The sequence below is a fragment of the Mesitornis unicolor genome, unplaced genomic scaffold (genome assembly GCF_000695765.1).
Source record: "Mesitornis unicolor isolate BGI_N332 unplaced genomic scaffold, ASM69576v1 scaffold19818, whole genome shotgun sequence".
Lineage (NCBI taxonomy): Eukaryota > Metazoa > Chordata > Aves > Mesitornithiformes > Mesitornithidae > Mesitornis > Mesitornis unicolor.
In genome coordinates, this window is record NW_010202817.1 from 13,571 (window position 1) to 30,162 (window position 16,592).

Sequence of the window (16,592 nt, forward strand, 5' to 3'; positions counted from 1 at the left end):
TTAAATAGTGGCCTTAGGTAGTTTGTCTTGTATGATTAGCATTTCCATCTTATTGCTAAGATGTGTGGGGAGGAATTACCTGGTTGCTTTATATCAAAGCCCATTTTAGTTAGCTAACAATATAAATGTTAATGTTGCCAAGTTAACAAGTAATTAATATACTATTGCAATCTCATGTTCAGTGAACTAATATGTATTTATCACTTGATATTCACATTTAAATGCAAATGAGTATTTATAAAAGCATAATCTCGACAATTGTCAAATATCAAGAGCATATCTTGTAAGCATATTCTTATTGTTTCTTTTTAGTCATTCACAACTCTTTGGAAGATTCCATTTATGAAGTTGGGATCAGGTGTGCCCTGGGCTACTTTCCGTGTGGCAATATCACAAAGTGTTTGCCCCAACAGCTTCACTGTAATGGTGAGGATGACTGTGGGAATCTGGCTGATGAAGACAACTGTGGTACGTAGCTGACACTTTTCTCTGTGTCTAACATCTGAAACCTATGCACTGCTCACACTAAGTAGAGAGCTACAGAGTGTTAGAAATAGGAAAGTTAATTGTTTTGCAGAGTATATAATAGGTATTTGGTTTAGCTAATAAAGCACCCAACAAACCATTTGCTAGGAAGCAAGGACTGTGCTTTTGTTTGTGTGTGATATCAGTTTATTCAATTTTATCGCTGCTTTGAACTTCTTTGAACTTCTTTGCATGAATCATTTTGATGCATACAAATGGACATATGGAATCTAGCAAAGATCTCTGCTGAGAACAGGTAGACATATGCATTAACAGAGTTTATATTAAGCTTAATGTGACTTTTAAAGCTGTTTGGGAAACGTAATTTGAAGAATTTTCAAGATTTTTCAGAAATCTTTTATGTCCTAACTCAGGAGAAAAAACTTGACATTATGAGTGTGCTGTACAGGCTGTACTGCTACAAGGCTTTGGGGTTTGGTAATGTCAGTGTCTGAGGGAATATGCATGCTGTTGTGATCCTTGTCACTCCTGACCCTGGCCCAAGACATGAACTTGACTTGGTTTGTAGGCTTTACCCTGGCTGTAAAATGAGTAGGGCTAAGGCATGGGCTTTGCACTGGCACTTACCTGTCCATGCTGCTTATTTTTGTGCATGTCCCCAGCACAGCTTTATTCGATGCTGAGCAGCATCTCTCACACAATGCCTGGACACAGCTCAGAGGGTGGCACAGACCTTGGATATTCTAAGAAAGGTCCCCTGGCCATATTTTATGAGATGAGAGCATAGCCATTTTGTTGTAAGCTGTGACCATAGGGAGAAAATCAGCCCTAGAACATTTTATCTACTGGTATTGTCAGCTTACTAACAGCATGGATAGTTTCAGAGCTGCTCTCCAGAGCTGCTGATCCATAGCAGATGGGAAAACTAGACTTCTCATTCCATAGTTGCTTGCCTGTAGCCATGGAGGGCAGCCAGATGCATGGCATCCTGCCTCACATGCTGCTTCCAGTTCCCTGGATCCAAGCAGGTGAATAGTCTGCCTGTCCTAGCCATGCATGCTGCCATCAGAGGTGGGGGTTGGGGAGGTGGCTGTACAAAAAAACCCGACCCTAAAATATGAAGTGAAAATTCCAAGAGGCATTAAAATATATATATATATTTATAAATTTTCTGAAAGAAATTTCAAACAAAATACGGTAAAGGTATTTTTCACAAATGATCTCAGTAAAGTCAATGAGGTTTTGAAAATAGTTGTTCTTACTATAGATACATGAAGTTGATTTTTGTCCATACACGTATTATCTTATTCTTCTATCAAATTTCAGCATCTTACTCCATATGAAAGTCACTTTTAATTCTAATCCCATCTAATAGACCTGTAGTTTTTTCCAGTTTTATGTAATTTGCTGATGCCATAAATGTATTTTCCACAACCAGTAATAAAAATCCTTAACAAAATTGCCTCTTGTTCCATTCTTCTCTAATTATCTTGCCTTACAGTGGCAGAAAATGCTGATGGTGGTTTCTTCTTATTTTTAAAAAGTCCAGATACCGTGAACAGTTGGTTTATCCGTGTTTCATTTCTGTATAGTACCAGAAAGTCTGTTGTACAAGGACTTGCAGAAAGTGTACAGCTTGATCAAATGGCAATTAAGACAGTGTAGCCTGCAAGACACTTCAACTGGGATATTCAATCCTCTTCTGGATATGGTAGTTCAAGAATGAGTTAGCCTAAATTTCTGAAAGCCTAAATCACAGAAGATGAAGAGTCATTGTACTGACTTACTGGGAAAGATATGCTCTCAGTGTTTTTCTCATATCTTGACTGCATGTTCTTACTTAGAAGTGCATGCCATGTATATTGTATTAAAGATAGATTCAGCAGTAATGTTTTCGCAGAAACTGGTGTTGCAGTCCAACTTTGTTGTTTGATTAAAGAAAGAGTTTCTTCCTTGCCTGAGAATATGGAATGTCCTGATGAGATTTTCTGCAATGCCTGTACAGTGTAGTAAGTGTGAGGATCTTTATGGGATAGCTCTGTTTTGTGACCGTTCATCTTGCTTAAAATCCAAGAAACAAAGCCTCATTTATTAGTTCCCAAGACAAAGAAACTAGCTGCCTTTTTTTGTTTGTTAGTTTGTTTTTGCTTTAGTTTCCTGGGACCACTTTAGTATGCCAGCCTTATGCCAACAATTACATCAGATGTCTTCTACCTATTTTTTAAATTTACAACTAGTTTTGAGTTGATAACATCACACTTTTGTCACTGCATGTAATAGTAGGAAAAAACCCCAATTTCTGTGTTATTATCTCTTCTTGATATATCACTCAGTCAGTTATTAATTAATTAATGCAAATTACAAAGTGCTGCAAAAGTGCTTAATGCAGTTAGATTTTAAAACATTTTTTTTCTAAATGAGATGAAGAAATCTGAGTTGTGATCTCCTGCAACATGTCACAGAAACAGAGGATATAAAATATGGCATCTTCTCATGTAGTCTGTGACATATAACTCTCATAAACAAATGCCTTCATTCTTTTTTTCTTAATTGGGAAGTGAGTAGGTATGGTTCATGCTTTGTTTAAAATTAAGGTTACTGTCATTTGATGCTACTGAATAGCTCTTATGCTCCATCTCCAAACTGGTTATTGAAATAGGTTCTTCATTTATTGCTAAAAAATCTCTAGAGGAAATGGTTATGTGCAAATAACATATGTATAAATCATATTTAGAACAAAAAGTATTTTAGCATAAGAATTGTTAGAAATGCAAAAACTTCAGGATTTTTATTAATTTCAAAACCAAAAGTGCATGAGTTGAGGCTAATCTCTTGCCCCTATGTAGACTGGGCTGTTGCACCATGAACGATTAATGAAAAAAATCAGTGACGACCGTTACATATTTGACTACCACTCTAATTTAAAAAAGGGAATGGAAAGAACACCACACTACGGTGTTTCATTTTATCTTTTTTCAAAACCAGGGTTTTTAATTATGTAGTATTTAATGAAACAAAGTAGCCTGAGCTATTTTGAGAGCACAAATTTCCTCAGTATTTAGAAATTTGGCTTCTGGACAATTCTGCTGATAGTTCTGCAGAACTGGTTTTCTTGGCAGTTAGGCAATGGTTGTAGTGTGTCTGCATTTGTTTTTTAATCACAGAGTCATAACCACATTTTTCCAGTCCAGTGAAGCAAGAACAGACATGCAGATTTAATTTAAGATGTTTCTGATTCTGGAGAAGTTCTTCACTTGGCTAAGTATATTTACCATGGTGTTAAGGTCTCTGAATATTCAAGTCCCCAGGCGTAAAGTTCACTTATAGATGTTTGTTAAGCTCTGTCTAGCTCCTAGGCTGGAAAACACAGACATAAGTTTTCAAAAGAACTAGGGAAGAGAGTGGCTGTTTGAAGACTTGCACCTATCTAGCTCTAAAGGCACAGGCCTCGTCTGTTATTGTGTGCCATGCAGTCATTAGGTGACTGGCTTGCCTTATTAAATGAGTTATAACATAACACCTCTTTTTTAAAAGGGCCTGTAAAATTCAACAGGAGGAAAGTAGTAACAATCTATATAGATGTCATGCTGGTTTTATATGTGTTTCTTTGAAGGTCTGTAAACTTACAGAGAATTATTATCAGAGGACTGGAGCACCTCTCCTACAAAGACAGGCTGAGAGAGTTGGGGTTGTTCAGCCTGGAGAAGAGAAGGCTGCAGGGAGACCTTATTGTGGCCTTCCAGAACCTGAAGAGGACCTACAAGAAAGCTGGGTAGGGACTGTTCACAAGGGCAGTAGGATGAAGGGTAATGGTTTTAATCTAGAAAAGGGTAGATTTAGGTTGGATGTTAGGAAAAAGTTGTTCACTATGGGGGTGGTAGATCACTGGAACAGGTTGCCCACAGAGGTGGTGGAAGCCCCATCCCTGGAGACATTCAAGGTCAGGCTTGATGGGGCTCTGAGCAACCTGATCTAGTTAAAGATGTCCCTGCTTACTGCAGGGGGGTCGGACTGGAATGACCTTTAAAAGTACCTTCCAACCCAACACATTGCATGATTCTTTGAAATTTTATTCTGTCATTACCACTCATCCACAGTATATGGCACTGAGACAATCAGGTTTAGAATGATGAGCAAATATCAGCAAATGGAATAGCTTTGCTGAAGTTCTGGAAGCTTTTAATCCATTTTGTTGTCGAGGTCTTTAAATATTGTTCATAACTAAAAGGAAGTTTTACATTTCAGTAGACTTGTCTTTTCTGGTCTCCACAGTAGTAGCCTAGTGCTAGGGGAACTTCGAAGCAACACAAGGTTTTATAGATGTATTCACACTATTAGTTTGTTTTAATTTATTCTGTCACATTTATTTTTAAAAGTGCAAATACTTCAAGAAAAGCAAAATAGAAAATTGGATTAATCTATATATACATTAAAAGTATTGTTATATAAACTGGAAAACTCCTCTGTGTAAGTGTTTTGCAGGAATAAAGCCACAATATTGAGAAGATATTTATCTTTTGAAATTTTGAGCATACCTGTTTTCTTAAAAACTGCACTGAACTCATTAAATTGTTTTAAAATCAAGACTAAACTTGTATGAACAAGTCATCTAGCTCATCCAGAGCATCCAGGGAATTGTAAACCTTATTTGAATTTATTTAATTCCTGTCTGGTTTTCTGTGATTTTGTTTTCACATATACGTAGGCGAGCTATGTTTCAGTTAATCAGCAAGTGCAGATCACAGTCAATGTGCACACAGTTTGGTGTGGGGTAAATTGCCTTTGCCTTGACTAGTAGGTGTCCAGTTTTATAGGTTCTTCATTTTATCAATTTGGGTATTCACTGCAGCTATGAAATTCACTCCCAGAGTCGAATGCTTCAGGCACTGCAACAGTCCGCTTTGTAAAATCTCAGTGTGGTTTTGGTCTCACTATAAGTTATTAGACTGTATCAGTATGCCCAAGCACTCTGGAAAGGGGCAATTATATTCCTTCATCTGTAAACATTTTAAGAAGAATTGCTTCTTGTCTGGAGAATACAGGTTTTCCTTGTTGTACTGAAAGATATCTTTGTGAACAGCCTGAAGTAATTTCTTACAGCAAGAAAAAGTGTATTTGAACAATGGCAGAAAGAAATATGTCCATGGGTTATGACCACCAACAGCAATGGCAAAATTAAAGAGTGATATAGTGCCTCTTTCAAACAGCAGACAGCAGTGCTTATGCATTTAACTGATACCATTCCTCTGCATAATAACCCACGGAGACATGGCTGAGAAGGGGAAAGTCAAATGGATAATGTCCTGTTCATAAGCTCCATACTAAATGAGAGATGTGACTTTAATTGAGCAAAGCTGGTATTTTCTTGGATCTGCCACTGAATGGACTGTTCACATCTGTAGTCTGTTGGGATTAACATACTCTTTCTCATTCTCTTTCCCATCAGAAATGAAAATTGGCAACTTTCAACAAGGAACAGTGTGTTAACCTGTAGTCAGATAAATCCGGTTTACAATTACTTATTTCACTTATCCTACATAAGGAAAGATTTGCTGATGCTTTTTCTCTGATCTCATTTTTACAGAAGTGCAGCCAACATAATCTATTTTAGAACTGGCTCAGGAAAAAGCAATTTCTCATCTGACCTGTACTCCCCCAAATGATAGATTTGGGATTTGAAGACCAGTACTATTACCAACCATTTCTTAAAGTGTTTGGAATACCTCATCTCAACAGAGGTAAACAGGTCATAAACATACCATGACCATGACCACAGACTCATTTACAGTTCTGCTGTTGAGCACTTCACCAAATTGTTGTTCTAAATATAGTTATTTGCAAAATATATTCTTCTGGGATTTGAAAAAACAGTTTGTATAAAATAAAGACTGTCCCAGGCATGGACACAAAACTTGACCCAAAGCAAACATTTTTGAAGGTCAGAAAAAACTTGTTTTGTTATATTCAGATATGCCTTCATATTTCTAGTAGAAGGCAGGACAATCAATGCCATGATAAAAGCCTGTTATTTCAAATGAACTGACCAGAAACTCCAGAAAACTGGAATGCTCCAGTAAAACATAATCCATCCTCTCCCTTCTCTGTGCTTTTTTTATCCCTTCTCTTCTATGGCCACACGAAAATATGCAGCTGTCTCTCAACTTCATTGAAAATGCTGGTGAACTTCCCCTTCGTAGTGAACTGTTATTTGATTCCCATTAGTGTAGGAAGCATTGCTCATGCTTTTTCTCTGCAGATGTTAACTGCGGTGATGATCACTTATTGTACATGCTTTGTCACATGCAAAGCACTTTACTAAAAGGTAGAATAAAATCTCACCTATCCACTTTTTGATTGCAGAAGCAGGGAAATGAAGAAAAATTCTACTTTATATAGCCATTGGCTTACAAGAAGATTAGAATTTATGACTTTTAACTATATATTCAGAATCTACAGATAAATTGTTGTCAGAAACTTTTTATGAATGTAATTATGAATTAGAAAGTCCAAAACTATTTTGAGACTGTATTATTGACTGCTAAATATTTATTTGGTATGATTATACTTGAAGAATAATCTCATTTTTAATACATCTTTACAAAATTCTGTTTAAAAATCCTCCATGAAATATTCCTTTTATCTTAAATCTCACCTCCTCTGTGTACATTGTATTCCCACTAGTTTCTTCAGGTCCCAGTTGCTGTGTTCAGTCTTGCAAATGAAAGTCAATGAATGTACTTTGGTTAAATATTCAGAAATAGTGATAGAGGAAACCTCATTACAGCCCTGACCACAGGGCAGGAAGTTTATAAGGCACTCGCCACTTGGCAAAGGATCTGTTTTCATCACTTCATCCATAATGGATTCTATGTTACAGTTAGTCCTAAAACTGAACTTCTGCTGAACTTTTAAAACAGGCAGAGCAATATATCTGCAGGTTTGCAAACTCCTTTCATTTTGTCCAAAATGCATTAGGCTGCTTCTGAATATCCAACCTGGCAAAATTGCTAATGGATCAAGGAATACCAGGTGCTCTCGAGGAAGTTGGTAAAATACGCTTAAATACCATCTCTGGCTGGAAAGCTGGCATTCTTGCAGGACATAATTTAATTCACATTCATTTTCAAGTGTGAAGGCACTTTTCAGCTCTTTCTTTTCTCTTTCTGGAGCAATCCCTAAGACAGAGATTTTTGGTTGCTTTGAATCTTCCATCTTTTCAATTTAGGTATAAAAATGAATAACTAGATAAAAGATAGTCTGCCTGAAGTTACTCAGTCTTTTATAATAGCTACTATTCAGAATCTATAGTGCATCTTTTCAGCTGAGGCAGCAAAGGCGCAGGCAGTGCTCAGAGTTGCTCCACCCGCTGACACTCCGCAGGCAGTCTTCAGGAGATTCTGTCAAGGTAATTTCCCTGCTTCACTGAGAAAGCACATGAGTTGTAATGTGATGTCAAAGAAGAGATGCCATTTCATTGCAAAGAAGTAAATACATTTTATTTCTCCCTGCCTATTTTGAAGCCAATAGATACAGTAGTAATGCTAACTTAAATATAAAGATTTATAATGTCCATGAGGAATGGTATTTAACTAAACTGTTACCTGTGAAAGTTGGAACGGTGGAGGGAAGACCATTGCTAGCATATCATAAAAGTTGCAATGACTAGTAAGGCAGAGCCATCCTCAGAATTCTCATATAAATGTTGTTGGACAGTAGGTGTCATTACAAAGTAATGCTTTCAGTTATGACTGATGCTTTGACTCAGCAGTTGTCCGATAAGCCCAAGAAGGGCAGTGCTACATCATTCAAAGAATGGAAACCGACAAAACCTCTTGGTGTTGTCAAAGCTGAAGGGAGGTCAGACTCAAATTAATAAAACTAAAATCAGATCATCATAAAATCGGAGTGGTCAGACACTGGAACAGGCTCCTCAGGGAAGTGGTCACAGCACCAACACTGTCAGAGTTCAAGGAGCATCTGCATGATGCTCTTTGTCGTATAGTTTCCCTAGTTCTGCTAGGGAGTTGGACCTATAATCCTTATGGGTCCCTTCCAACTTCAGATATGTGACCAAATTGGTAATATGGAATAATGTTTTGCTTAAGAAGATGCATATTGAGCTTAATTTAAGCACACTGACTTGAATATATTACCCACATTATTGAAAAGCAGTGTTCATTTGGCCTTCATCTGTCTTTCCAGGAAAAAAATTATAGACAGTGATAGTGTGAGACAGCTCTCTTTAAAAAGTTGTCAAAATCATAGTAACAGTTTAAGCTTTCCTGGACAAAGAAAGTGACAAACCCACATGTTTAAGAAGGTAGGAAAATATGGTTGCCTCTCCTTTTTTAGACTTCTATGTAGATAAAAAGCTCTGAAGTGGAAGATTACATGTCTTTGGTGCAACTGTCACAGAAAATGTTGTTATTGGAAGTATAATAAGCTGTTCTTACTATGCAGCTCATAATCTCAGAACATACTGGTATTTAGACAGCCATATAAAGATAAGGTCATCTAATAGTCTGTGAAATGTTCTGGAAAAAATCATGTTATTGAGGCAAAAAATGAGGCAAAGAAATTGATGCAACTAAATTTAACGTATTTGTGACAAAAAGACTCAACTGCAGAGTTCAAATTAACAATTTATTTGAACAATATGTGCAGATCTGATATGTCACTATTGCAGGTTTATGGATACGATGGAGAAATTCCCTATTGCAATCTAAAAGCAAGATTACGCTATTACAACCACAAGAGATTCACCAAATGTACCACTGCAACTGCAGCAGAGTCACAAAATACACTATTACAACGTACAAGCAATTCATGTTAGCCTGCAGACCATTCACAAAGCTCACTAGTACCTCCCACAGGCAATTCACAACAACTCGTAAACAACTCACAAATTCACTATTATAATTCATAGGCAATTAATGAAGTACACTGTTGCAGTTCACAACTGAAATATTACACACGTGTTAGTATTCCATCTACAACTACAAACTTAAAGCATACCAAACATTCACTTACCCCTCCAGGCAGGGGTTCTCAACAAGTTACCTTGGCTGGCATCCTGACCAAGGGGGAAGGATCTCATTACCTGCTGCCGCATGGTAGAGAAGTAACTCCCAATTTCTAGCCTGAATCTTAGGGGTTTTATTCCCTGATGTACGAGACAGCAGACAGGAGTGTGTTTGAGTGGATTAGACCACCTGGGGTGTTTTTTAGCAGTGTTTCCCCTTACCTTTAGTTATTCATGGGTGATGTTCTATCATATCCTTCTGTATGCTCTTATCTGTTGCATGTTTTTATATTGTCTGAATCTCTTGAAACCAAATGGAAAACCTCCAGATCTTACTTTCAGGCAACTGAATAATGGTTTGATTGGGACTCAGGGCATACTATTTGTCGGTGGATTTCAAGGCTCAACTCAGGTTTTGGTTCTTTGAATGATGTAGCACTGCCCTGTTTATTCTTGGGCTTATCAGACAACTCAAGGCTGAACTATCTAGACAGCTCCCCATGGCTCGTCTCCACAGACGTAGGGCCTCAAGGCAATCCAATGCTGAGTCACGCTTGCAACCCTCTGTAGGTCATGTGGTGCAGGTCACGTGGTGCTCTGAACATTATCAAAACCTGTTTGAACTATGAGCCAGACAATCCTTACAGTATTTCTACCTTATATTTCTATTTTAATGTCTTCTTTTTGTGTTGCTTTTTGTTTGTTTTTATTTTAATTTTTTTAATTAGGAGACAACAATGGATGGTCTCTGCAATTTGATAAACATTATACAAAGGACAAATACAATAAGCTGAAATCTCTGTATGCATTTCAGACAAATACACCTGAGTGCTGTAAGTAATTACAATATTATTTGTGTGGTTATTACTGATGATTCCTAGAAAGAAAAACATAACAAATATGCTTACCATAAAGAGAAATATAGTGCAGTTTCATTTGTAGTAAAACAGAATTAATGTCTCAGATGAACAAATGCAGTGCAGCTAATTTCAGTTCTATTAGGAGTAAATTATTTTCTGTAAGGTAGATGTCAAACATATGTCAATTAGGAGGACAATACAAACATTTAGCTGAAAATATTAACACAGCGGGGAAGACCATGAAACACATATCTTTTGGAGTGAAATGAAGGCAACATTCTTCCAAATTCACTCCTTCATAAATCAGATGATGCTTGCAAATGCTGTCCACCTCTATGAGCATTTGTCCCTTTGTACAGATTTTCTGACTCTGCTGTCTACTATGAGCATTAATTTAAAACACAGAGGTAGGGCAGGGGGAAAGGGAACAAAGATGTCCTGACCCATATACATACCATTTTCACATGGACAGAATTGTGCTAATTCTAGTAAATATAAGAGTACTGAATAATCTAAAAAAGAGCCACAAAAAATCTGAAAAACCACTATGATGCCAAATTCCTGTAGAACTTTTCAAGCCCTGTCACAGAGCTCAGGAGGTAACATAAATTTGTGTCCCTTCATATTTATCATAGAATCATAGAATCGCAGAATCATTAAGGTTGGAAGACACCTCCAAGCTCATTAAGTCCAACCATCAACCTAACACCACCACACCCACTAAACTGTGTACTGAAGCACCACATCTGCATGTTTTTTGAACACCGCCAGGGATGGTGAGTCTACTACCTCCCTGGGCAGCCTGTTCCAGTGCTTGACCACTCTTTTAGTAAATAATTTTTTCATAAAAAAACTAAAAACTAAATCAATTACATGAAAACATGTGCCTTAATTTCTGTTTAAAACAACCTGGTATGTCTGCCTTTGTGCTCACTGTTCTTTCATACCCTATTTCTTTTCTTCTCCTCCTGTCACACCACCAATCCCGCTTTTTTGCCACAACTGCATTCTTGTTTTCATGCAGTGACTGGTACTGTGCCAGCAGAGTGTACCTGCCAAGGTCTGGAGATCTTCTGTGATGCTGTCAAACTGCGTGCTGTCCCATCAGTCTCTTCAAACATAACCATAATGTAAGTAGAGCAGAAAAGTGGTCTCTTGCTCTGTTAAGACTTGACTATGAATCCTACAACCTTTTCATAACTACAGCCTTATAATTTCATGACCAACTGGCTCAGCTGGTGCTTGTGAAAGCATAGAGTCTCTCTGCTGACAAGTCCTTACAATGTTTTAGTGACAGATTCTCCCTGCATAAAAGCAGAGAAAAAGAAATGAAGATCTGTGTGAAGTGATCATTTCATGTTTGTAACAGTGATGAGCTAGCAACAGTTTCAGGAAATTTAAAGAAATCTTCAAAATAAGTGTTTCCTTTTAAGACACACTGCTTAGAACCTTTTTGTTATTCTGTGATCCTGCCAATATTCCTAGTCTATATTCCTGCCAATAAAGTCAATAGCCTTGAACTCAGAGGAACTACTTGCTTGAGCAAATCTTTTTAGTTCTAATTTGATGTCTCTCAATACATTGTTATTTTAAAAGATTTAATCTGGGCTGGGTCATCATACAGATAGGTCTGTGTAAGCCAAACATTTTTAAGAGATCAGAGAATGGCTGATATTGCTCTTAGTTTGCACATCATTGTTTGAGAGGCTGTTTTCTGTGTGATAAGCAGAGGGCTGCATCACATATTCCTATTCCTACCTGAGGATCTTCCCTGATTGTTTCCAGTTTGTGCTCACATGTGGTTGAGGTTCTCCATGTTGAGTCTGAGTTCGAATACTACAATGCTTCATAGTGAAGATTGATGCAGAATGTCAAATATATATTTAAATTGGCTGTTGACTCAGGGTCAACAAAAACTTCAGAAATAATGGCTCAGTTCTAGCTTTAGAAAAAGCAATGAGTCAGCTCAGCTGGCTTTCGAGATGGACTCTCTTCTAATCCAACCATATGCTGAACAATTTTTGTTCTTGCCAGGACAGTTGAGTTGGTGCTCAGTGGAGACAGGGGGCATAGGGACACATGCACTGGGAGATAATCTCTATATGCATTTGAGGTGTGAAATAAATCTGTGGTTTATTTTATACTTATATGTTTTTAATTCTGATTTAACTATTATTTTGTCAGTTGCCCCGGGGACATGGAATAATATTTTTTGATTATGAAGTATTTGGATTACTGCTTAAATAGACACAAATATTTAGACAAACATAGATACCACATTCAGACTGTTTCATGATGTTTTATTATTTAGCAGTGTGAAAGCTGCCCTTATTGAGTAACAAAAGTGTATTCCTACACTGCAGGAAGCTGGGAGAGTAGTTTTACTGTCTGCATTCATTCCTATAGGTCTCTTCAGAGGAATCTGCTAAGGAAACTTTCTGCTGACATTTTCAACAAATACCAAGACCTTAAAAATCTGTAAGAGAGTATTTAAACTTAAAATATCTACTTAGTGCCTTAAATATTTATCCTCTCCCTCTCACATACACACAGATCTGAACGTCTAAGTCACAACCCTCAGTTGACATTCAGAATTCTGTTTTATCTTACCCTTCAGTACATCATCATTGTGTAACCTTTTTGGCTCAATAGCTTGACTTGGCATCTTTTTTCTTTTTACGAAACCAGAATTTCTGCATATTTAATTTTGTTAATATTGACTGTTTTACAGGGGAAAAATGCTAAACTTTATGTCTGAAGGAAGTTACACTAACAATGAACAATACTACGCCAGAAGACATTCAAGTAACTTAATCCATTTAGCCCACAAAATGAAAGTTTGAAAAACTAAACTAAACTTACATGGCACTTGGTTTTACTCCTAACTATGTCTGGTACCAATCCGATGATCCCCTAACTAGTCAAATTGTTATAGCAACAGCATACTGTGCTATGTTTTGTGACACCTAACAAACGCGTTGTTCAAAAATCATAGCCATCAACAAATTTGTTTTCTATAAATTTAGTGAAATTAAGAATTAAGATCAAAAGTCTAGAGCAGAGCTCTTATGTCACCAATTCAAGGCACTTATGTTCCTAGAAAATTACTGGACTGTAACTGTTATGGAAACTGTGCTGTACTCCAGCACCATCTTGTGTTCACAAAGTCAAGTGCCATTATTAAAGTACTGAAAGATACATTTTCATTAAAAGAAATAATCATTAATATAATAATATTAATTAGTGTTAATTAATTTATATTCTTTAATATTAATTTCATACATATCTGATAACTACATTTACAGAAAGCTTCTGAGCTCTGTTTTATACAAGTCCATTTTGTAAAGACAATGTCAGATTTCATATTGCTTTTTAACAGGAATGTAGCTGGACAACTTATTGCTTGTACTTTAATCTAAAGGATTTGTATTTAAGTATTAGAGAATAGAAATTTAATGCTTTAAAATTATTTAGAAGGATTTAATATTTGCAATTTATAGTATTTTTAACTTATGCAACCAAAATAGATAAAGAAAAATTGAAAGAAAAAAGTAGCATTCTTTAGTTTTCAGAAAATTAGCAACATTAATTTTATGTTTTTATTATACCATCTTAAAAATCCACAATCTGAAAATTCTCTGATGCAGTAAAAAGAGAATTCAGAAACACATGTTAAATTTTCCTTGTAGCGGGGTTCTGGCTAAGCATAAACATCAGGTCACACAGGTGAGAACTGCAAGGTTAGAACCTAAACCAGGTGGTTGCGTAAAACCACTTCATTGTTCATCTCAGGCAAACCAAGTGTCTCTCTGAGTGAATTTTGTAAAGCTGCTGTGAGGGGTATTTCTTTTAAAACGTCTTTACAGTCTTTGTAACTATACCTGTGAAATCAGTATTTTCAAATTTAAGACAAGTTTGACAGCTTCTTTTCAAGTATCACATGTGCATTCAGTTTACTTGATAGATTTTGTTTATTTATGCTATCTTTGACTTTGCATGCTTAGATAATTAATAGTTATTGTATCTTCTTAGGTATCTTCAGAATAATAAAATCAGAGCTGTATCTAAACGTGCTTTCAGAGGTTTATACAACTTGACAAAACTGTAAGTATTGCTTTTAGAATACCAAAATAAAGAGCAACGGGAAGAGCTCTGGGAATAGCTGCGGACATCTCGCTCTTATTTGTTTCAATGTTAAGAAGTTGCAAAATGGTCCAAATCTTTAACTCAAGGATTGGATTGAGAAAGCAAAGATAGACTAAGAGCTATCTGTCCAAGATCGTCTGACAGGACAATACTTTAAAAATACTAGTGGGATCCATACTCCACTCCTGTTCCCCAAATCTGCAGAACAGAAAAAGGATACAATATGGTAACCTGCATAAAGTCAGAAAGACTGAAAAAAGAATAAAACAAAAGCAAGAGCCTGCAATGAATCAAAAATCTTAAATGTTGTATTTTGGTGTACAGAAGGAGAGTCCTGTCTTGTTCTCAAAGAAGAACGTGAAAATTACCATAATAAAAATGATAATCATGAAAAAAGATTAGCACTATTGTGATAATTTATGAGGAAAAAATCTTAAAACTCATTTATCTGCATCTGATGCTAATTGATCATGCAGTTGTTTATCTTTCATTGATCTTGTTTCAGATATCTGAGTAACAACAGGATAACGAGTTTGAAGCCTAATGTCTTTGAAGATCTCCACAAACTTGAGTGGCTGTATGTTGTTTTCTTATTTGTATGTTTGTTTTCTCAAGAAATAATTAAAGCAAGAGAAAGAAATATTTGGATTGCTTTCATTTTTGTGCATAATAGTACTTTATACAAGATAATAATTAAGAAACTCATGTTACACTGTGCAAGGTAAAAATCCAATTGACTTTGGTGAGAGTAGAAATTAGTTCTTGGGCCTTAATGGCTCAAATGATTGATGACATAAATTAATTCTTCTGAAAGGAAATTTATTTGATCAATACCCTGACCTACCTGCTAGGGAGTAGTGAGTTCATTTTTTAAGTAGTTTGAATGGACATTTGAAGAAATCCACTTTAAAATGTGTTACTTTTTATCAATTGTTCAATTTAAGACTGCAGACAATTGTAAAACTGATACGTGTTTTGTCATAATTTGTAGGATAATTGAAAATAATAGGATAAATCGTATCTCTCCATTAACATTTTACGGACTCAAATCACTAATTCTCCTGTAAGTATTGAATAAGAACAAAAAGTGTTATTTAAAAGAACAGAACGGAAAGACATATATATTTATATAAAAACCTTTTTATAATGATTCTGTCTGTTCACCACAAAGTGCTGGCAGTACACCTGCAGCTTTTTCTTATCAGCAGGCAAGACATGCAGGAATAACAGGATTTTGGCAGTGGTGGACATGCAGTGTCTGGAAAAGTGTAGCAAGATGAGTGGGGAAAAATGTTAAAAATTCAACGTCACTGAGAGGGCAAGGACATGACAGCTGCAGAAAAGGATGCCGGTTGTCCTCCAGAGTCACAGTGCAGGAGGCAGGGATCCTAAAACTCCTGCCCCTTGTAGCAGCCCAGCCTCCCTCCCTGAGACCCTTTCTGTAACCTGTCATTGTCCTCTCCAGCCCCAGACATGAAGGACCCTTTTCCCCTGCAACCCAGAGTGAAACCTACCTCCATCTCCCCCTTCCTCCATCACCAACAGAAGTTAGAAGTTATGACAAAACAGTTAAAACTTTTCTATTGACTTGCTATATTTTATTTAAAAAGTGGTAAAGTGAACAACTTTCCTTTATGTGTTAATTAACAAGTGAGGGATAAAAAACTGCTCCCCAGAATGTCACAGGGAAAATATGTGGAAGTTTAAGAAAACAATACTACAGAATCACACAGAATCACAGAACATTAGGTATTGGAAGGGACCTCAAAAGATCATCTAGTCCAATCCCCCAAATGCTCATTTTTAGGTCCAAAAATCCCCTTTTAGGGCCCAAACTCTCATTTTAGGGCATAAACTCTCACTTTTAGGGCACAAACTCTGATAGTGAGGGCCAAAACTCTGATTTTTAAGGCAGAAATACACATTTTAGAGCCCAAACTCTCATTTTTAGGTATCTAACTGTCATGTTCAGGGCCCAAACTCTCATTTTCAGGGCCCAAAATCTCCTTTTAAGGCCTAAACTCTCACTTTAGGGGCCAAACTCTCCTTTTTTCACAGAATCACACAGAATCACAGAA

General features: G+C 36.6%; 1 protein-coding gene across 1 annotated transcript; it reads left to right on the forward strand.

Annotated features, from left to right (window-relative positions):
• Positions 1 to 312: 312 nt before the first annotated feature.
• Positions 313 to 15,592, forward strand: LOC104545389 (relaxin receptor 1-like; the record flags this gene model as incomplete). The annotated part of the gene is made up of 7 exons (XM_010190521.1): positions 313 to 468; positions 10,237 to 10,341; positions 11,393 to 11,498; positions 12,775 to 12,846; positions 14,401 to 14,472; positions 15,020 to 15,091; positions 15,506 to 15,592. Coding segments are annotated over 7 exons (659 nt in total), but the record flags the coding sequence as incomplete, so codon positions are not given.
• Positions 15,593 to 16,592: the final 1,000 nt, after the last annotated feature.